The sequence below is a fragment of the Danio aesculapii genome, chromosome 11 (genome assembly GCF_903798145.1).
Source record: "Danio aesculapii chromosome 11, fDanAes4.1, whole genome shotgun sequence".
In the NCBI taxonomy this organism is placed as follows: Eukaryota; Metazoa; Chordata; class Actinopteri; order Cypriniformes; family Danionidae; genus Danio; species Danio aesculapii.
Window position 1 is genome coordinate 30,225,853 of NC_079445.1, and position 23,706 is coordinate 30,249,558.

Sequence of the window (23,706 nt, forward strand, 5' to 3'; positions counted from 1 at the left end):
ACCACAGCCGTAAGATAAAATAATATTGGTGAGTCGGAGGAGCTCCAGCAGGTGGCAGCACTCAATCGTCTCCGTGTTGCTAACATCGGTCAGTTGTCAGTGAAAGAAAAGATACAGTCATCTGAGTTTGCTGTCCAGATTTTTGGTGTTTTTTTTTAAACTGAAAAGATGGAGGAGTATCATTCTGGAGATGAAGTAAGTGTTATTTAAGACATGACACCGTTATTTTACTAACTCTTTTCAAATCCAGCAAACAACAAGCCGGTGCTTTTAATGCTAGCCTGCTAACCGCTTCATCCGGAAACAAGATTACTCTAGCGTCTATAAACCTTCATATTTTCACGTATCTACATCTTTTAGATATACAAACATCACTAAAAGTTGATTCTGATTCATATTTTACGTTATTGAGTCATAAGAATTGATATTAAATGATTCAGGGTGTGGCCAAAACAACAGCTAACGTCAGCTTGAATCACAAAGCATAACGATAATAATACTGTATAATCATATCAGCATATTTGCATTTTTAGATTTTATACTTAAGCTTACACATCTTAAACATGCTTGTGTAACCTCTTAATTAACCATAGTTTTACTACAAATAAAACAAAACCATGATTAATGTAGTTACCATGCTGACTATAAAATCAACCATGGTTTTGCTGCACTATTAATTTAAACATAATATCTGTTTCAAAACTGTAGTGTCAATGCACCAAAAACATACACTTTTACTGTAATAAACCCATGGATAATTTTTTATGGTGCTGACGCATTATTAAATCATCTATTCACCTTTCAACAATTCTCATTTCAGGTTTCTTTCAACCCAGATGATGCAAGTAATGTTGTAAAGGAGGTAATATTCACACACACACAGACACACACACACACTGACAGTAAAAATAGTAAAACACTCTTTAGTAATTGTGGTGTATCTCTGAATGAATGAATCGCATTGTTGTTGTTAGTCTCATGTCTAACCCATGCCTGCAGGACGAATGGTAGCCTATTTATTTGAGAGCAAGTATCAATCCATTAACTCTGTCTGTGTGTTTTATCGGTGGGTCAGTGCATCGAGGGGATTATTGGTGGTGTGGACTACAGCCAGAACAAAGTCAACCAGTGGACGGCCAGCATAGTCGAGCACTCTCTCACTCAGTTAGTCAAACAAGGCAAACCCTTCAAATACATTGGTATGTTTTATCTTGTATATAAATGTTTCATATGTTATACATCTGATTGTGTATTATAACAATTATGTGATTGACATTATAGTGATTGTGTATAATTGATCACTTTTCAGTCAACTGTGCTGTGATGCAGAAAAGCGGCGCAGGTCTTCACACAGCCAACTCTTGTTATTGGGACACTACCACTGACGGTAAAGATTTTAGTTTGTTAAAACAGGGTAGAGCTTCTATAGTTTTAGCTCAACATATGAATTTCATTATATAAAGCAGATATTATATGTGAAATATGGATTATTTTAATGAACATGCAGTGAATATAAATAGTATTAAAGTGTAAATGAATAAATTAAAATAAAAAAAATGTATTACAATTTACAATGTATTTTATGCTTAATTTATTTATGTCTTATTAATTATATATATTAAATTACCTTTATTGGTTTTTAAGTTCAGCTATTTTAAGCAATCTCTCAGAAAATAATAGCTACATATATCAAAGAATAATAAAAAAATTACTCAAACGTTTTGCTTTAAATTATAAAAATAAATAATATTCAAATTAAATGTATTTCAATTCATTGCATTTATAAAAAATAAGCACATTGGTCACATTTTATTATAAAAAAAAACAACTAGCATTTATAAATAAGCATTTACATAAGCATTTAATAATTTACATTTATTTTTAACATTTTAACAAAGATTAATAAAAACTAAAACAAACTTATTACTTGTATCAGACCTTGTTGTAAAGTGGTACCAAACACTATGGCAGCTAGGTGGCACTATAGTGTAATTTTGTCAGATAAGATTCTCAAATGGTAAACAAGAGGCTGTATTTACTATATATATATATATATATATATATATTAGTAAATACAGCCTCTTGTTTACCATTTGAGAATCTTATATATACTATATCTATCTATCTATATATATATATATATATATATATATATATATATATATATATATAGATAGATATATACATACACACACACACACACACACACACACACATACACAGTATATACACGGTATATACAGTTCTCAGCATAATAAAGTATAGTATAGCCGATTTTTCCATTTTGAAAATGAATATTTTTCTCCATTTCTTAGTGAATATAGTGAATATATGTATTTTGGTGCATTTGAATAGAACAGCTTTATTAAACAGATATATTTGTTAAAATAATATTTTAGTCACCAAACATATTTGTAAATTGAAAGATAATACAATTAAATTTAAGCAAAAATTTTAAGCAAAATTTACAACAAATTTTCCATTTTTGCTTCTCTTGATTTTTTTATTTTTTTATTTTCTCTTTTTTTTTTAATCTATTTAATATTTTTCTATAACATAAATTTGGCTGTACTCGTTTTTGGACCATTATCGTAAGTTATTTTGTTAGATAAGCTCCAGATTTGGCTTCAGTACTGACTAATCTACTGTATATGCACAAATATAGTAAAGCTTCCTATTTAAAATCTGAATTTAAAAGATAGATTTGTTTGGGTGTACTTGTATATGATGAGCACTGTATATTTATTTATTTATTTATTTATTTATTAATGTGTGTGTTTGCAGGAAGCTGCACAGTGAGGTGGGAGAACCGGACCATGTACTGCGTTGTCAGTGTGTTTGCAGTGGCTATTGCACTATGAGCTGAGTCCCACACATGCACACGCACACACACACACACACACACACACACACACACACTAAAGATCAAAGCCAGCTTCACTCACATGTCTATCATTAAGCTGTTTGCTTCAACACATCGGCTAAAACATCAGCCATGTTCAGCTCATGTCTGTTTGGCCTGATACAAAGTTTAGACTGAATTGCAAGCTCTTATCTACTACCATATATCTATGTTTGCTTCTCTTTTTTTTGGACCTGCAAAGGTATCATGCACCTTTGCTCTGTATAGAATGAAATGAAAATTTGTTGATGGTGATTATTAAAGTTGTCTGTTTTGGGTTTAATAATACAGTGTTATGAATTCATCTGAATGTTTATTTTTAGTTTTCAGCCACCAAAAGGGCATGCAATTTTGTTTAAGCTTGACAAAGACGTAGATACATGTCAAATTATTTACACAATGTAAGGATTTCATGTCATAATAGTTGTTCAGCATTATTTTAGGCAATTGAAAATGAGTTTTATCTCCTTCTCTCAAGTTTGAAAACAGCCAGAACACAATCATTTTGATGAAAGATTTATACAAGAAAATGACTTTTTGTTTGTTTGTCTGTTTATTTATTCAGTTAATAAACCACACATATTTCATCTACAAGAATGTTAAATAATTGAATTGCCATATCCTCTTAACATGACCAACAAATACTGCAATTAAAAGCTTTGTTGGATTCATTATTTAACTGTTTCTGCATTGATGTGCTTTATGTAACATGATCATTTAACCATTCTGGAATTAATCAGTTGAGTCCTGCCAGATTTCGTAACTCAAGATTTCATAAGCTTCCACCTACGAAAGAGGAAGCAGGGTGGTTTCACTCACTGCTAACCATTTATCTTTATTGTATATAAAAATCTATTATTTCTTCAACACAATCAGATCTAGACCAATGACAAAATGTCATAAAAGATGTACTTTTCAAAAATACTTTTCTTAATAGAATTTGCAAACTAGGGTCTTGTTTTAGTAAATAATAAAAACACATTCCAAGATATAACTATCAAAATAAAACACTTACTTATACCAGTTAAAATAGGGCTAATGTGATTGTTTATCTGCAAAATGTGTATTAAATTATTGAAATATTAGTTAAAACAGTGGATGGGGGAGGGGCTTCAATCTGATGTCTAACAAAAACTCATGACAAACTCAAAACCAATAAAAAATGCTGAGTTCCACACAGTTCCTTTATGTTGTCCCAACACAAATCAATTACGTTAAATTAATTGTTTTTACAAATTTAAACGCATTGAACATAAAACAATTAATCTCCGTCCCCCCCCCCCCCCCCCCCCCCCCGTCCCCCCAAATATGAATTGTGTTAATTCAGCTCATGAGTAGTTTAAACAAGCATGAGTAGTTTAAATATATTGAGTAAAGTTTGTAAGTCCCTAAATGACAGAAATATTAATATTTGTTAAAACAGCAATGACATCCCACCGCCAAGATCTTCTAGGTTTGAATTGGGGGCAAACTATTTAAACAGGGTATCCGCGAGGGTCTTAAAAAGTATTGAAAGTTGATAAATCAATTATGAAAAAATTAAGGCCCTTAAAAGGTATTAAAGTCTTAATCGGGTTTTTACGAGGTCTTAAATTTTGTTCAAGCGTTGTCCAAAGTGTTTCCCTCCAAAAAAGCACAAATATATTTATTTTCCTTGATCCACGTGATTGGTTTGGGCCGGGCACGTCTGGCCAAGCTCATCCATCCCTGTCAACAAACGTGGGAAGTTTTTTTTTTAACTTCCCAGATTCTGATGGTTGCAATTTCTGAATTTTCATTGCCAATCTTAAGCCAATTGTAATGGTTTGTTTTGATTCAATTTTGAATTTCCCCAACCAATCGCAGAGCTCGGGGGACCAGAGTATGTGCTCCAGCTTGGCAGCCCCTGGTCCCAAACGTGGGAAGTTGATGTGACGCGCTCTGCATGTAGCAAAACCATGGAGTGAAACAGACAGCAAAATGGGAAAATGAAATTTTGTGTACTCCTGGTTGGAGAAAGACGAGTTTAAACAGTGGCTGAAACCTGTCGCTGAAAACAACCGCGTAATTTATTCTTTCAAGCTTTGTTTCCTCCGAGCTTATCTGAGTTCTGTTGCATGGTTGTGCTCCATTGATTTATTTAGCTACAACTGTTTATTAAGTTAACGGTTTGATACTGATTAGAACTTGAAGTGGCGATGAGGTCTTAAAATATTCAGAGAAGGTCTTTACAAAGTCTTAAAAAGTGATTGAAATTACCTTTAGGATTCCTGCATGTATACCCTGTTAAATTATTTGATCATGTAATCCATAAAAAGTGAATGTAATCTGATTACTATGATTTAAATTATAAGTACTTCATATTTGAAATCTGATTGCATAATCCAGACTAGGCATGCAATGAAAACCGGTTTCAAGGTTTACAGCGGTTTACAGCAGTTTGAAAAATGAAAGGTTTTAAAATAGCAAAAATTTCTCTTTTACCGCTTCTATGGTATATGTAAGTTTTTTTTTTTTACATTTTTATTTTACTGTATATGAAAAGAAAGATATCCGAAGTTGTCTTTTCAAGTTATAATTAATATGTGTTATTGAATCTAACGAAGACAGCTGAAATTGATTTATTTGAACTATTTAGCCAGACATGTTTACTGTTCCAAAATATTTGACATGTTTCTTAAAATAAAACATATCGGGTTCAATTGGGGAAAAAGTTGTTGTTTTTTCCCCAGACATTTAATTGAAACGTATTTTATTAGCTGTAATCTAAATACCATGAAACCGTGATATTTTTATTCAAGGATATCATACTGTCAGAATCTCGTACCGGCCCAGGCCCCATCCAGACAACATGTAATCAGTTTTATATCCAGCGCTGCATAGATATAGCTCTTAGAGAACAAACCAACAAATTAAACTGTGTTCACCACATACTGTCACACACATGATTTTTCCAAGCAGTGGATGTTTCTTGCAGCACATTAGAAGTTTTCTTTGTTGAATATAAACTCAGTTCCGCCTTCAGTGTGTGAAAGGCACTGCTTGCTCAGAGCTTTTCCCAGTGCAGTAGGACCACACAGAAATACACCTACTTTTGTACTAGGAAAAGAAAAAAAAGTTACTAATGCACTGTAACTACACAAAAATACTGTGCATTTTATTTACACACTCTACTTACCCTGGGTGTTGGGATGCAATGAGACTGAACTCATTGTCCCAGTTAGGTTTACCATAGCGAGTCTTCTCCTTAAGCCCAGTGATAGGATCGTCCTCTGCTTCATATTGAACTCTGAGATGAGCCGCCTTTAGTAAACAAGAATAAATAACAAAAAAATACTACCTTTTTTACTTAATCTCTTAACTGTTTTTGATTAGTTGTGACTAATCGCATATGAAATAAAAGTTTGCATTTAGTTATTTTGTGTGTACTGTGTATATTCATTATGTGTATATAAATGCATCCATGTATGTGTATGCATTTAAAGAAAATGCTTAATCATATAAAACTAAATTATACAGTATGTGAATATTAACATATATGTCAATATTTTTTAAGTATATACATGTACAATATGTGTGTTATATAAAAGTACACATTTTTGTATATCATGTATAGAAAATGTGTATATATATAGAACAAAATTATATGTGACTATTATTATACATGTAAATATGTTTAAAGTATAGGCAATGTGGGCCATGCAGTGGCACAGTAGGTAGTACTGTCGCCTCACAGCAAGAAGATCGCTGGTTCACGCCTCGCCGGATGGCATTTCTGTGTCGAGTTTGCATGTTCTCCCCGCGTTGGCGTGGGTTTCCTCTGGGTGCTCCGGTTTCCCCCACCGTCCAAAGACATGCGCTATAGGTGAATTGGGTAAGCTACATTGTGTGTAGTGTATGTGATGGGAACACCCACACAGTCTCATTCACACACATACAGTGAATGTATGTGGATAAGTTGGTGGTTCATTCCGCTGTGGTGACCCCAGATTTATAAAGGGACTAAGCTGAAAAGGAAATGAAATTAAATGTATATGCAATGTAATGTGTATTCATATAGCGCATTTATTGTGTATGGCCGTACACCCAAAGCGCTTCACAATCATGAGAGCGGGGTCTCTCCACACAACCAGCGTTTTGCAGCATCCACTTGGATGACGCGACGGCAGGCACAGGATAACGGCGCTAGTGTGCTCACCACACACCAGCTATAGGTGGCATGGAAAGACAGGGATAGAGTCAATTTGGAGATAATAGGGAGGCCATGATAGGCACGGGCCGATGGAGTGAATTTGGCCAGGACTCCGGGGTTACACCCCTGGTCTTTACAAGAAGTGCCATGGGATTTTTAATGACCACAGAGAGTAAGGACCTCTGTTTAACGTCTCATCCGAAACATGGCGCTCACAGACATTATGGTGTTCCCTTCACTATACTGGGGTAGTAGGACTCACACAGACCGCAGGTTGAGCGCCCCCTGCTGGCCTCTCTAACACCACTTCCAGCAGCAACCTAGTTTTCCCATGTGGTCCTCCCATCCAGTTACTGACCAGGTTCATCCCTATTTAGCTTCAGTGAGTAACCGGTCTTGAGCTGGTTGATATGGCTGTGGCATTCATGTACAATATATGTGTGAATTTTTATATACATAATAAATATACACAGTATACACACATATTATCTAAATGTACTTTAGACTTATTTTGTATGCAATTATTCACAATTAATCATTATCCCTTTCTTAAATTTACTTTAATGTAATACATCATAACATAACAACAGTCCAAAAACTTGTACACCCAAAATGTATATGTTAGGGAAAAATACTAAATTACATTTTTTAAAAGAAGAAAAATCTAGAAAAAACAAAAAATATATAAAATTGTTGAAATGTTTGCTATTTATTTATTTTTCTTGAATTAAAATGCATTATTTTTGTATTTCTAAAAATATTCTGTGACTAAAATATTATCTAGATAGATAGATAGATAGATAGATAGATAGATAGATAGATAGATAGATAGATAGATAGATAGATAGATAGATAGATAGATAGATAGATAGATAGATAGATAGATAGATAGATAGATAGATAGATAGATCGATCGATCGATAGATATGTAAAATAAATTGAGAAATGGATAAAAATATACATTTTTATGCTGAGCACAAGTTCAGGTTTCGGACACACAGAAAAAAAGAAATTTGTGCTGAAAAAAGTGCCACCTGTGACAGTTAAGTGTTTAAAGTGATAGTTCAAACAAATATGAACATTTACTCACTATTTCATTTGCCCTCATCTAGAGTTCCTTCATTGAAACACCAAAGAAGATATTTTAAAGAATATTGAAGTTAATAAGCTACCAGTTTCACACATTCTTCCAAATATCTTCTTTTCGGTTCAACAGAGAGAAACTTGAATATGTTTTGATCAAAACGAGGCATAGTAAATGTGAGCAATTATTCTTTTTCGGGGTGTACTGTCACTTTAAAGGAAGTTCAAAATAGTTCACAGTGTCTGACGTTAAACATACATGTGTTGTTCACCCACCTCAGCGTCTTTCCAGCGTGTAAGATAGATGTTGTAGCTGAGGAAATCACTCATGTTTTTGTCAGACATTTGTTTTTCCAAACTCTTCAGCAGGTCAGCAAACCATTCGAAAGCCTGAGTCTCCGGACACAGCCAATAGAAATAGATCTGCAAAGGTCAGGACATAACATCAGTCATTGTTGTAAAATAGAAAATGAATTTTAGATCCCAGGGAGTCAGTAAATAATCAAAAAGTAAGCTTTTGGTGTTAACTGTACCTTTAAGAATTTATTACATTACATTAATTCTAGATGTAATTTAATTGTGAAGGTCTTTACAATGGGATTGGTTCAACATTTGCCTGATATATTTTACTAATAATGTCTGCATGAACCTGAAGTTGCTGCAGGTGTTTATTTCAGTTTGATAATGTAATTGCAACTAAAATGGAATAATGAGTAGGAGGCGGGGTTTAATTTTGTGCTCCTCCTCTTATCTTTTATTTGCAGCAAACAAACAGTTTGAGGGGTGTGGCTATGCATATTTTGCCCAATATATCTAACTGCCATTGCAGACTGGATGTAAATGGTCAGATTTTGATTAAAGACAAAGTTTTTTAGGGCAAGTTTGAATGGGGAATTATCAAATTCTCCAAAATTGCTTGCCAAGCTTATAAATAAATTTCATATAGTATAGTAGTCACCAATAAAATTTCACAGCAACTTAGTCTTAAGTTTTATTTCTAAATGTTCAAATCATGAAAAATCTGCAGAAACTCAAGTCTAGTCCGAGCCCCTACCTGGAGAATCGTAAGTCTATAGCAATCAATGATTGGCTGCTGTACTAGAAGGCGGGGCTACATTCACCATATTGATCACTGCGTTTTTCCCCATTCAAAACTATACAAGTGACATGTCTTTTGAATTCTATAGTCTTTGGCTACGACTGAAATCACATACTTTCGTACTATATAGTATGGCAAAGTACAGTATGCGAGCTGAGTAGTATGTCTGAATTCATAGAATTCTAAAAACAGTATGTGAGAAGTACCCAGATGACTTACTACTTCTGATAGATTCTGAAGTGTGCATGCGTTGCATGCTACGCTATCCCATGAACTCATGAGGGTAGATCACGTGATTATGATTATGACAAAATGGCGGATGAAGTATGTTCGAGATCCATTCATACTGCTCACATTAATACTGTATAGAACTCACGGCAGAGTAGTACATTAAAATTCAAATGCAGTACCTACTGAGTAGTAGGCGATTTGGGACGCAGCCTTTGTTAAAAATTACTAAAACAAATGTTTGTTTTTGTTTTTCAGTGGATTAACTTGCAGTGATTAATTGTTTACCTTAAGACTAACAGTGATTTCATGATCTTAAATACATTAAAAATTCATAAGTACATTAAAAAAATACTTTTCCAAGATGTACAGTGAAACACATTGATCATTTAACAAAATTAATTCTGAACATCACTTCATCCACTGTTCAGTTATTTTATTTGTTAAATTATTTTTTTACCATATCATCCATTATGTCAATTTTACTAATAGAAAAGGTATCACGGTTTTATGACCTTTTTAGTAAAGACGTTTTGGTTCTCCTGGACGTGTTTATACCAGACAGACTTTAGAACAGAAGCAAATGGCGTCACACCAATACCAGCACCAACCAGCATCACCGCTTCATAACGAAAGACATCTTCACTGGCTGTCCCAAACGGGCCGTCCACTGCCATCCTACATGGAAACAACAGATAACATGGAATACACACATACAACATTTAAAGATGTTACAGTTATTTGCATTAGGCTTCTTTCAGTCCTCAACAGTAGGAGACAGAAATGAAGAAACGCATAAGGAGAAATGGCTACCAAAATTCACAGATGATGAAATCAAAGCATTGCCAACCATCTCACACAGAAACCTCCTCTCCCAACACTTCTCTTTTTTTCAACAGCTATTGTTCACCAACATCCCCTTTTTCACACACGTATTTTCCTACTTTACACGAGAGACTTACTGGTACTATTAAAAGGCCCACAGCTGTGTTATTTGAATTGGACTTCCACATGAGAAACCTTACATTACAGAGGCAGTTCACCCTAAAATGACCATTTTGCCATGACTTTTTCACCCCTCGTGTTGTTCAGATGACTGAAGGATGTCCAAATAATGAAAATATACTTTGATGTATTCATATATTTCATTAAATGTAATAAATAAAAATCCAATGTTCAAATTTTTGTTCTGAAAATGTATGCTGTAGGCGACACGGTCGTTCTGTGGTTAGCACTGTCGCCTCACAGCAAGAAGATCGCTAGTTCAAGTCCCGGATGGGTCAGTTGGCATTTCTCTTTGGAGTTTGCATGTTCTCCCTGTGTTAGTATGGGTTTCCTCCACAGTCCAAATACATAAGGTATAGGTGAATTAAATAACCAAAATTGGCCTAAGTCTATGCGGCAATAAGTGTGTATGGATGTTTGCAGCACTGGCTTGCAGCTGGAAGTGCATCCGTTGTGTAAAACATATGCTGGATAAGTTGGCAGTTCATTCCGCTGTGTCGACCCCTCATGAATAAAGGGACTAAGCCAAAGGAAAATGAAATGAAATGAAATCTATGCTAGTTAGTGCATAATTATTTATTGAAATATGCACTAATTAGCACACATTTCCAGAACAAAAATGTGAACACTGGATTTTTATTTATTACATTCAATTAAATATATAAATGCAAGAAAATTATAGATTTTTTTTTCAAATGCACGTCATTGCAAAACTGCTGTACGTTCTTCTCCAGAATAAGATATTTTGAAAAATGTTCTAATCCATATATTAAATGTTAATGGGGTCTAAAACCATTCTGAAAGTCGAACAACAAGGGGGTTTGTACAGATGACAGTATGTTAATGTTTGGGAGAGCTTAATGAAAATGTCACTTTAATGAAAAATACCTTTATTTACCTGTTGTTTTATTCAAAACCAGTATGAATTTGAAGAATGGTTTAGTGAGTGCAATAGGACCCAATGGGGTCCAAAAACAGTGTTGAGGGTATCGCATTACAAGTACCACTATAGTTAAACACTAGCTAAATTATAGGCCTATTACCTTTCTATGCAACAAGTAAAGTAATGCATTACCTTAACAAAAATAAGTAATAATATTTGAGTTACTGTTTTAAAAATGTAATGCGAGTTACTTTTTACTTTGATTAATTAGCTTTTAAAAAATAAAATGCTGGATTAAAATGAAACACACTCATGATGCATTTTGAATGCATCAAGGAAAAGGAAACGTGGATTTTCTCAATGGATAGTGATTTTAAACAACTAATAAGACAAAGTAAGTACAAAAGTAGCAAACACACTGCATTAAGCAAGGGGTGCCCACACTTTTTCAGCATGCGAGCTGCTTATAAAATGGCCAAAAAAAGATCTACCTAATATTAAAATGCAAAACATATTTATTTATAAACATATTGAGAATTCTGTATTTGTACAATATATATTGATGTAGCTTGCATAACTATATGAACCCATATTGTGCAATAGCCAACAGCTCTGTACATGTTTTTGTCACTACCTTACTCTGATGACTTGTACTGAATAGAATCAGCCAGGGATAGTCCAGCATGGTCCGGGCAGTAGCTGCTGCAAGCCAGCCTCAAGCACACTACCAAATGATTATCAGTCATGGTCAAACGATATTTGGACTTAATTGCACCAACTTCGCTAAGTGCTGCAAAACTATAGTTATACAAATTTCAGTAAGAATGGATGATAGGCTGACGTCTATATTTTTAAATGCTATGCGATCTACCCATGCTACTTTTGCAATCGACCGGTAGATTGAGATTGACGTATTGGGCACCCCTGCTTTAAGCTTTCATTAATCTGTATAAACGGCATATATAGTTCTGGGGTCAGGAAGTTCAATAGTACTCAATATTGTAAAGCATTACTTTTAAAAAGTAACTTTCCCCAACACTGTCCCAAATAAAATGAATGTGAACTGTCCCTTAAAATAACTAATCTATCATTTTAATCCAACAAAAAAAATGTTTTATTAACATTAATTCACCATCATATACTTCCAAATATGTATGAATTTCTTTGTTTTACAGTAGAAGATAATGTCTATACCCTATACCCTGAAATTGATAGCTGTCCAATACAGTATTGAGAATGAACCAGGTTTATAGCAGCATGAGGTTAAGTTTGCGCTCGTTAATCTTACTTTGGTAGTGTCCAAGCATCCAGCACTGCAGTTTTATCACCTCCACAGGCCGAATAAAGTGCTTGCGTCCAGTCCCCTACAATTCGGATGTGCACACTGAAGTGGTCTTCCTCCGGGGCAGAGGTGAGGGTGAAAGGATGCCACTCTAATTGAGAGATTGACGGGCACTGCATGAAAATATACTGGCCCACCTCCATCTTAAAGCCCTTCTTCTTCATCTGCAGCTCAAGGGTTTTGGAAGGGTGCGTTACAACCTGTAATGGAGCAATAATATGGAGAGAAGAGGAAATCAAATGGTTGTTTGATTCTAGGGGAGTAACTGTGCCCACATACAGTACACTGTTAAAAACTGCAGGGTTCCACACAATTTAATTAAATAATTTCAGTTAACTTAACAAATTTATGTGGAATGAACATGAAACAAGGAGTTGAACAAGGAGTTCACCAGCATAGCCCATGCCACACTTTGAGCTAGACTTTACTGTAGAGATGAAAGGGATGGGGGGTCCCAGAGACTCAGAGTGGGGGTACTGTCTCTGTAATAGTTTTGCAGAGTGATTGGACCCCCCGATTCAACCTACATGTAGGAGTGAAGAGGGTTATAGGATTATGAATGGGAAGAGGGAAGGTCTTCCTTAAATAAGTTTAAGGGAGTAGGTGATTGGTTAAGCAGACAAAGTGAGGCGTGGTTTCGCCGCTGAACCTTTATTAACAGTTAACTCCATCAAAAACATTTTTTGTGTGTGTAGTCATACTGAAAATCTTTGGTACAGGGTTTTTTTTTGTATGCAAGAGAGAATAAATACAGTTTTAAGAGTTCACACTTAGCTGATGATTGATTATAAAGTGTGTTTGGCATGCTGTCCCGAGAGAGAGCCCTGAGCTCATAAGATCCTGGAGCCCATGGCTCCCTTTTGTTTGCAGGGAGAGAGAGGCGTTTGAGTTTGAGAGATATACTGCTGATTAGGAGTTCATCTATGGTGCTAATTTGGTTTTGTCAATTCACCTATGTTGCAAGTTTTTTAACTGTGGGAGGAAACCGAAGAACCCGGGGGAAACCCATACGAGCATGGGGAGAAATCCACACAGAAACATTGACTGGCCTGTTAGAGACTTGGACCAGTGACATTGTTTCTGTGAGGCAACAGTGCTAACCACTGGGCCATCAAGCTGCCCAATTGAGGAAAAGGGAGGAGGAGTAGGGGTGGAAGGGGAATTCTTCAAGACAAAGATGACTGAGGTAAGAAAATCTGGTTATTTTTAGTGAGTTAGAAATGCAGAATGAGTTAAAGGGCTTGCAAAATCACTCTGGATCCCTCACACCCAGCACACTTCCCGTTTGAACTGTTATCGTCTGGTCGGCGCTACAGAGCACCGAGCACAGAAACAGCCAGACACATCTACCTCATGGACAGTTTAATATTCCCCTACTGCGCAATAAACACATGCAATATTTTCTCATATGCATTTGTACACAGCACCTTGTATATTTACAACAAATCGGTACATACAATTCAACATCCAGAGCTTTTTGAACTGCATCTCTGTTTAATGTTTGCCGTCATTTTTCATATGTATTTTTGTCACTTGTCACTTTATGTACACAGGAAGCTTCTGTAGCCAAAACAAATTCCTTGTGTGTGTAAGCACACTTGGCAATAAAACCGTTTCTGATTCTGATCATCCGATTGGTGAATCATGCATTAGCTAACGCGGGACCAGCCGTGGTCAAACATTGGCATGTGATCCTCTTGAAATTAATTTATAAATAAACTTCTCGATGTTTATAACCAGTGCATGTGCACAACTTAATTAGAAATTTCTGTCTTTTAATGTTATTTTAATATTCGTAAATCTAAAAATCGTTTGTTCAGTTAATGTTTGAATAAAACTTCATTAGACGTTATGTAGGCATATCGCACCACCTGTACAACAATTGAACGAAGATTTGTGATTTGTTCATTTTTTTGTGATACTTTCGAAATAAATTAAGTTTTATTTTAAAAAATCCATTTCCGTTTTTTAGGAAATTCTTTTGATGAGTCTCTCTTTGATGTGGTGAGCAAATTAACACAATCATTCCTTCCTCTTTTACAGCTAGCAACTGTGCAAAACAAATATAAATGAAGATCTCACAGCTCATGTTCTTGCTCAATCTTAATAGTCATATTAATAGTAGGATAACTGATAAATGCTTATTTTTAGTTATCAATAACAGCTTGATGTAATAAAGCCAATAAATAATGCATAAATTCTGCAGGTTAAAGCACTTCTTGCGTTCTGAAATTTTGTCCTAAATCATTTATTGACTTTCTAATATAATAAATTATTTATCGGTATTGCCTCTGTATTGATAGACCCGTAGCTTCAGAAGCTGAATCACGTCAGTTAACTAGACCCTTTAGTGGGCAAAGAACCATATATATTATATGTCATGACACTGTTTACAATATATTAGAGCTGTGCAATATGACAGTATATGTAACGAATAGAAAAAATAAAAAGTCTGTTGTTTCATATTATGCTTCATTGTTTATTTCATGGTGTCAGAAAATACTGTGCTTATGCTAATACTTTTTCATAATTTATATAATCCAATTTTATATGCCATTGTGGGGATGCAGACAGAAACATGAATAACAGCATTGTGAGAAACTCGCAGTCTTGAAAGTACAATCTATGTTAACATGATGCATTTTATCTAGCTATATTTGTTATTAATACTTTAATGTTGGACCTGTCATTATTTATTTAAAAAAAAAGTGGTTTATATTTTAATAATACTATATATTTCTGTATTTTTAATCCAACATTTGCACTAAAGTTCTAAATGATGTGAGAAAAATGATCACATATAAATGAGTACATATAGATACAGTATATATCGTTGTATGAGATTTTGCCCTATAAAGAGTTAAAGACAGGGCCACATTTTGTAAACTACAGTTCAAATAAACTACAGTACTTTGCTTTTCCTCCTTGCTAAATGAAAACATACCAATCCATAACTTTTGTGTACAATTACAGCCCTTCTTGTTTCACTAACCTTAGTGATGACCACTTTTTGCTGCGAGCGGTAGAAACGCACCAGTCTTTCACAGACATACAGGAACATGGGGCCAACCACCCACTTCCATGTCTGTAAAGGGATGTATTTGTTAAAATGCAATATTTATTTGTCAAATTCAGCAAGATGTGTTTAAAATTGTATTATTATGATTTACCTTTGGTCGGTTTCCTGCAAAGATGGGTACTGGGCAGTAGGTGCCATTTTGGCCCCAGTTCTCAAACTTGCTGTGACATATAGTTGGGTCATGAGCCTGTAGATCTGCATCAGTCTGGCCTCGAACAATACGCCTATACACACACACACACACGAATAATAAATAATGCATGATAATTCTCCTGCAATCGTTATTTGCCTTTCAGAATGTATTGAATGAGACATGTCAAGATATTCAATACAGACTGCTGGAAAACCTGCCTTTGTAGGTTTAAAACTGTCAAAAATGAGTGAGTGTTTTCAATCTTCTCCCTATAGGTGTAAGGTTTAAACAGGAATTGTGGGATAGACAGTGGACTGGAGCGAGTGGTGAGTGCCAATCGCTGTGAGTGACACCTGTCAAAAACATCATCAAATCTACTGGATTCTGTGCTTAAATTACTTTTGACACATAGGCTAGACTCCAGCTAGGTTGAAATTCAGTCTCCTAAATATCTGCATTTTTGACAGAAATAATTTAAAGCTTTAACTGGAATGATAACTGAACATTTGTGATCGGTATGATTTCTTCAATGTTCTTTAAAAGCAATGTAGTAAAGGCTACATGTTTTTTATTCTAAATACAATCATTCATTTTCCTTCGACTTAGTCTCTTATTAATGAGTGAATGAACCGCCAACTATTCCGGTATATGTTTTACACAGCACATGCCACTTCCAGCCACAACATAGTACTGGGAAATACCCATACACTTTTGCATTTACACACACACACACACACACTCATACTCTATGGCCAATTTTGTTGATCCAATTTGCCTATACTGCATGTCTTTGGACTGTTAGGGAAACCAGAGCATCTGGAGGAAAGCCACACCAACACGGGGAGAACGTGCAAACTCCACACAGAAATGGCAACTAGCCCAACCGGGACTAGAACCAGGGACCTTCTTGCTGTGAGGCAACAGTGCTAACCACTGAGCTACTGTGACGAATTCTAAATACATATAAAATGGAAATAACTTTTGTTACGCTTTTAAATAAGTGTTTTCTGTATTTTACGATGCTTATTTTATTTTACAATGACTATTTTGAAAAATATATATATTTATATGTATATTTTATGTAATATTTAATATTTTATGTATATTTAAATGTATATTTTATTTATGCAAAATATTAAAATGTTTAATATTTTGTGGAAACAAACTTTAATTAACATAATTTATCTCAAACTGAACTATTTTAGAAACAATATATAAATGCCTTTGCTGTCACTTTTGACCAATTTAATGCTTTCTTGCTAAACAAAAATAATACCATTTTTTAAACTTAGTTTTATATACTTCAGTGTTCTTCAGTAATAATCTGTATATGCTACATGCATCTAGAGCATCTGAAATAGAATGTTTTTCTAAATGTGTTATTGCATTTGCTTATTTAAAATAACCAGTAATTGATTCTACTGTCAAATAAAATGTATTTTTATGGGGTATCAATTTGCAAAAAATATATTAAATAAATTGAAGCAAACCCTCACCCGATTCCATGAAGCACCAATCCAATGAAAAAGACGATGAACAAGTGATGCGTGAACCAGAAGACCTCAAAGTAAGACCTCCGGATGACCTCCATGGAGGAGGTGATGATGAGGATGAGGGCGAGGGTGATCACAACCCCTGTCAGTCCTGCTACTGTCGTGAACATCACTATGGTTGGGTTCTGGAAAATATAAAACACAATGATAATAAAACACACTTCAAAAACTGTCAAAAAAAGACACAAAAGCTGTTGATTAAAGAAACTAATGATTTGATGGAGCTGCTCTTCAGTTTATCATCCTTTAGTAGTGACATTTGAATTCTACTAAATTACTAAATACTAATAACTGTACTAAATTAGTTTTAACTAGGGCCAAATGGAATCTGCGGACGTTATTTGCTATTTCTGCGGTGAATTTTGCTAAAATTCTGCGGATTTCTGTGGAATTATTTTGGGAGTATCATAACTAAAACCTTAATATGTGAAATAAAAAATAGTATCTTTGTAACTTTTATTTAATGTTTAAAATGCAAATCCAGTTAGATTCACTTTATTTGGTAAACAAAGCAATATATCTGCTAAATGAAAATATTACTGTACAAACTGCATTGTACATAAATCAGATGGACATTTTCATATTAGTCAATAATATTACTATAATTAATTTAAAAACTGAATAAATATAGATTTACACACATTTAGTCAATTAAATAAACAATTAATGATGGGCTAAAAATCTGCAGAATTCTGCACGTGCAGATTCCGTGTTGGCCTAGATTTAACTCGACTAGAATTATACCAGCATTATACACTATACTCCTGCCTGCTTGATTTGCTAGAATGTTCCACAATATAAATTATTGTTTTGGCTTTTTATTCTCTTTTTTTATCTATGTTAAGCTGCTTTGGCATAATCGACATTGTTAAAAGCACTATAGAAATAAAGGTCTATTGAATTGAATTGTAAATCAGATGGTTTAACCATGGGATACATATTTTGTCATTAAACTACAATGCAAAATGAATCCAATTCTAATAATTGACAAATACTGATGAATAAAAAGTACAAAACTGTTGGGATATAAATGTAACGCCACGCCAGCAGAGGGAGCCCTCAGCCGACCACTGACTCAGCCCCCCTCCTCTGCGCTCACTTCCTGTTTATGCTGTATTTCAGCGAGGGCTCAGGCCATGCTTCCTTGCGAAGTATTGCCAGTTTTCCTGCCTTACCAAGCGTTGTTCCAAGTGACTTTCATGACTGCTATCCTGTGTATGACCCTGCCTGCTTTGATCACGTACGTTCTTCGTCTTTGTCCTCTTGATCTGTTTTGGACTGATTGTTGTGATATTGAACTTCTTCCTGCACTCTTACTACATCGTCTTGATTTGCCCCTGTGTTTGTTAATTGATTTGGACTGCTTACATGTTGCCGACTCTCTGGCTGTTTACTCGTTGATGTCTCTGCCTAACCCCTTTAATAAACTCCTGCATATGGATTCTAAAATAGCCAAAGCCTCCTCATTACAATTAAATAGCAGTCTCAAAATAATTCGTGTTATAAGATAAATATGTTGGTATATCCACAAAAAAGAAGAAAGATAATTCAATATATACAAAATAGCACAAATTGAAAATATAGTCAAATTCTGAGGTTCTAAAAGCACAATCCTTTAAACTTTTGAAAGTATTTCTACACACCTCAAAAGCAACAAGATAAATACAAAATATTCATTCATTTTCCTTCGGCTTAATCTCTGATTTTTTTTTTAGAGGTCACCACAGTGGAATTAACCACCAACTATTCCGGCATATGTTTTACGCAGTGGCTGCCCTTCCAGCCACAATCCAGTACTGGGAAACATCCATACACTCTTGCGTTCACACACACTCATACACTACGGCCAATTTAGCTTATTCTATTCACCTATATCATGTCTTTGGACTGTGGGGGGAAACTTGAGCACCCGAAGAAAACCCACGCAAACACAGGGAGAACATGCAAACTCCGCACAGAAATGCCAACTAGCTCAGCCGGGACTAGAACCAGTGACCTTCTTGATGTGAGGTTAAACACTCAGCCACCGTGCCGTCCTAAATACATAATAGTTAATGAAAAATATAAAAACTTCTTCTAATTAAAAGAATGAATATGTTACCTGCAGATTATTATTAGTGGAAGCAGTTTTTATTGCCACTTTTTGGTAAATTCTTGATCCTCTGTTTGACTACTTGGATTGCTTCTTTTTAGCGTATTTGCAATTTCCACGCAAGAGTACCCTTTTGCCTTTGGAGGAGATTTACTACTGATCACAGAGCTGTGCTTCCCTGACAAGATGTTCTTGACAACTACAGCATTTGCTTAATAACAATTTCGATTCCATTTCGATTTATCGAGCAAGCCTACTGCAAAGATTCAGATCTTTTTGGTAGGGTTTCAGATATTTTATTTTTGGGTTTTATGTGGTAACCAGCGTGCACTCTACAGTTAAACAATGTGCACTACGAGCTGATATTGATTAAGTTTCGCCCATATACAGTATATTTTTGCTGATAATCATTGAAATGCATTTACTGGATCATCAAGAACAACAGTTTAGCTAAAAATCTACTTTATTGTTCCACTAAAAAATGTCATGGTGAACTTACTTGTATAAATAGAGTATATCTTTTTATAGAAGACATGAGATATGAATGTTTACTGTGTTTCAACATGGCACTATTAATGTTTTAGTTACTGTATGATGATCATGGGCTTCTCCTCCATTCAGTGCACTATTGTGGTTTGTCATTGCAACAGAATCTTTTTCACAACAGAATGATGTAACTGTGGGCGGAAGTGGGAGTAAATGCTGCAGGGCTGAACTGAGATCAGCTGGAGTATTCTTGCATAATGAACATGGAATCTTCATTTTAGGGGGTATTTCTGCTAATGCTGAGATTTGGAGACTTCGAAATTAGAAATAATCTTGCAGAACTCACCGTATCATTGCTCCTGATGGGGTTCAGGTAGGATCTGTTGTCATTGTTGCCAATCTGAGAGAGCACATACGGCAGGTGACTGCTGTTGATCATCAGCTGTGAGTCCATGAATCTCTCAAAGTTAAACAGGTGGGCTATGATGTGGACAGCTAGGAGAATATGATAGATGTTAATAAGATATAGTTTGTGCAAGACATTTAACAGTGATTTTTTTAAATCACTGAATTACTATATTAAAGTTTTTACTCAAATAAATGTATAAAAACTAAACACACTTTTTAAAATTAGTTTAAAAATAAAATGTGATGAACTGACTTTACTTTAAAAAGTGTGGAAACCTGTTGTAACTTGGAATTTTTAAGTAGACTTAACTTATCATTTTGCTCATATTTAATTTACTTAATAATTACATAGTCAACTAATCTCTTTTTACAAAGCATGTAGACATTTAAAAAACAAAAAATAAAGATGACACAAACTAAAAAGCATAAGAACTTATAAGTGTTCAGCAAAAACTATGATATGTTTTTCAGGAAGATGCTTTTCTACTTAAATCATTCAATTTTATGTGATACTTGCTATTTCTGATTAGTTTTATGTGAAATAAAATAGCAGTCTAGGAATTTCTAGATTCTAAAAAGATTTAGCTGTAAAAAAATTACAATTTATATTTTTGTATTAACTTTTAAACATTTTAGTTCAAATTTTAGGTTTTAAGGCATTAAGAAAGGTCTTAAATAGGCTTGGTAAATGATTTAAAGATGGACTTAAGACTTTTTCACAGTACCTGTGTGGAAGGCAATCATGTAGGCCACCAATTTGTGGAAAGTAATGTTTCTGTCAAGCTGTCGAGCTGCAGTGCGGCTGCAGCACTGTAAACACACATTAATGAGGAGATTCAGATTCAGATTTCATTGTGGCTGTATCTGAAATTGCCCCATATACTTAGTGCACTATTTTGTAGAAGCAGCCATTTGTGGTAGTGTCCAAAACCATAGCAAATGTTCTGAAATGCACTCAATCAATCCCACAATACACTGCAATAACGAGTGTATGAACCATGTAGGCCTACTGACTCCATATAAAAGCTTTCTATGTGCATGTCCCTAGACCACAAAACAAGTTGCATTGGTAGGCTATATTTTTGGGAATAGCCAAAAATACAGGTCAGATGTATTAGTTTTACTTTAAGATTATGTGCCATAAAGACATTTTGCTAATTTTCTTCCAAAAATATATAAAAAGTTTATTTTTGATAAGTAATAACTTTTATTTAATGTTTAAATTTTTGAACCCTCATTTTACATTTTCAAACAATGTAAAAATCTTGACCAAATCCTAATAAAACATACATTAACGGAAAGTTTATCTTTCCAATGATGCATATCAATTTTCTAAAATTACCCTCTATAAACCTATTAGTTTTGTCGTCCAGGGTCTCAAAAAAATAACACATTTATCTATCCTATGCACTCAACAGTTTGCGCGCCAAATGAATTTACACGTCCGGTACACAAGTGTGCGTCCACAGGCTGAATCATATCGTGTAAACTTCTAAATTGTTAATTTAACATTTATATACATGGCAGAAAAAAACGTTGTTTCAGTACTAATAGACAGCTAACAGTTAAACTGTCACAGGGTCTAACCAATAAAATCTAAGTCTGATTTATCAACCAGCAAAGCACTTACAACGGCATCCCTTCAGGTGCTCTGCGTGCTGGAATTCACTCTCTTGTTTTTATTAACTCCTTGAAGTGGACTATACTCGTGGACTAAAGAGGGGAATAGTGAATGAACGACAGCCTACGTGAAGTACAGACAAACCTGTATGGATCCTCGGAGGAATGAGAGCAGGTTTCTGCAGACCGGCAGCAGGATCAACAGGCAGTTAAAGTTGAGACATGCAGCTGGAGCTCTGGCCCACGAGAGAGCATGCTGAGGACAGAAAAACACAGGTGGGGCTTTCATTTCCTATTTTCAGCTCTTTAAACAACAATTTCACGCAAGGCAAGCACTAATAATTGTGTGTAGAGGGAAAATGTAACACTATAGACATATAAACAATGAAAAAGGTTGGTTAAAACTAACTGCAGGACATTTCTTGAGGTAACGTTATAAATATGTATTTTTTTTATTTAAATTGAGATAAATTTATTTTTAAGTTTTAACTTAAACACTGCCACTCCAAAATGGTTGGTCAAAAGAATTACGCCATCACATTTACAACCAAAATGTAATTTTTGATTATGTTAATGCTAAATATGGGTATGAGAATACAGTAGTTGTGTCTGTTTAGCTGTACTAAAAATAATATGGTTAAATTATTAGTTAGTAAAACAAAACCATGGTTAATTCAATGAATTTTTTATTTATTTATTTATTTTTGCTAAATTGGCTAATTTTCATCTGGAAATTAAAATATTGGCTTTATAATTGCAGTAACACTAGCATGTAAGATACAAACAGTTACAAATCCTAAAGCATGCAGTAAATGGCCTACACTTATAATTTACAGTAAAATACTACAAATAGAATACAATGATCCTGATTAATCCATTAATATTGAAATATTTATTATTTGACACTTACCCCAAGAATGACTCTAGTATAGTAGTATTTATCAATCAAAAAGGCCAGGTAATAATACACAAAGAGAAACACATTGATCCCGAGCCATACCAGCTGAAATACACAAACAAAAGAAGCGAAAAAAACAGAAATATAATATTCGAAATATATAATTTGATAACAAAACCATAATTCACAACAAAACCAAAATGTAAAAAATCATAATTCCAATAGCTTACGATAACAAAAACGGATAGTCCTTCATTTGCAGCAAAGTTTCCCATGATGTTAAGCAGAGCTGAAAGAGAAGATCAGGAGATGAGATACAAGCTACAAGACAGAAAGAGGACTTGGTGTTTAAAGCATAGCAGCGAATAAGGAAATGTCACAAATTTGAACCAATCTAGCAAAGTTCCTCCAGCTAAAGAGGATGGCCATGTGAACTCTCACTTCTCTTTCTGTTGTAGAGTTAACCCTGTTTTACTCTGTTGATAAGTGTACTTTGATTTAAAACTCTCCTGCCTTTGTTACAGTCACTTTTTTTAACATGTATTGTATAACTCTAAATGGGTTATATGTTGGCCCATACAGGGAATCTACACCATGCTATCAAATATGCTGCAAAAAACAGGCAAACACATTAGTTGTGTCTGTACAGCTACTATTATTAAACATTGTTAGTAAAGCAAAACCATGGTAAATTTTTGCTTAATTGGCAAAATTTTTATGAGGA

General features: G+C 34.6%; 2 protein-coding genes across 2 annotated transcripts; one reads left to right on the top strand and one right to left on the bottom strand.

The window, feature by feature from the left end:
- The first annotated feature begins 73 nt into the window (after positions 1–73).
- Positions 74–3,581, top strand: dynlt3 (dynein light chain Tctex-type 3). The gene is made up of 5 exons (XM_056468756.1): positions 74–195; positions 821–862; positions 1,076–1,199; positions 1,310–1,387; positions 2,785–3,581. The coding sequence occupies exons 1-5, from the start codon at positions 169–171 to the stop codon at positions 2,859–2,861; spliced, it is 348 nt and encodes a 115-aa protein (XP_056324731.1). The 5' UTR covers positions 74–168; the 3' UTR covers positions 2,862–3,581.
- A 619-nt stretch (positions 3,582–4,200) lies between these two features.
- LOC130237482 (cytochrome b-245 heavy chain) lies at positions 4,201–23,351 on the bottom strand. The gene is made up of 13 exons (XM_056468427.1): positions 23,213–23,351; positions 22,995–23,087; positions 22,230–22,340; positions 21,190–21,274; positions 20,403–20,551; positions 17,422–17,603; positions 15,884–16,016; positions 15,706–15,798; positions 12,660–12,913; positions 9,999–10,161; positions 8,433–8,579; positions 6,060–6,184; positions 4,201–5,980 (listed from the first exon to the last, which is right to left on the bottom strand). Exons 1-13 carry the CDS (start codon positions 23,255–23,257, stop codon positions 5,863–5,865), a joined length of 1,698 nt encoding a protein of 565 aa, XP_056324402.1. The 5' UTR covers positions 23,258–23,351; the 3' UTR covers positions 4,201–5,862.
- Positions 23,352–23,706: the final 355 nt, after the last annotated feature.

Excerpts from the sequence above, each read along its gene's own strand:
- dynlt3 (XM_056468756.1), top strand. The coding sequence starts at position 169 with ATGGAGGAGTATCATTCTGGAGATGAA. Across the intron at positions 196-820 it reads AGTATCATTCTGGAGATGAA|GTTTCTTTCAACCCAGATGA; the intron begins GTAAGTGTTATT and ends TTCTCATTTCAG. Across the intron at positions 1,388-2,784 it reads TTGGGACACTACCACTGACG|GAAGCTGCACAGTGAGGTGG; the intron begins GTAAAGATTTTA and ends GTGTGTTTGCAG.
- LOC130237482 (XM_056468427.1), bottom strand. The coding sequence starts at position 23,257 with ATGGGAAACTTTGCTGCAAATGAAGGACTATCCGTTTTTGTTATC. Across the intron at positions 22,341-22,994 it reads ATACTAGAGTCATTCTTGGG|CATGCTCTCTCGTGGGCCAG; the intron begins GTAAGTGTCAAA and ends TTCTGTCCTCAG. Across the intron at positions 10,162-12,659 it reads GATGCTTGGACACTACCAAA|GATGGCAGTGGACGGCCCGT; the intron begins GTAAGATTAACG and ends GTTTCCATGTAG.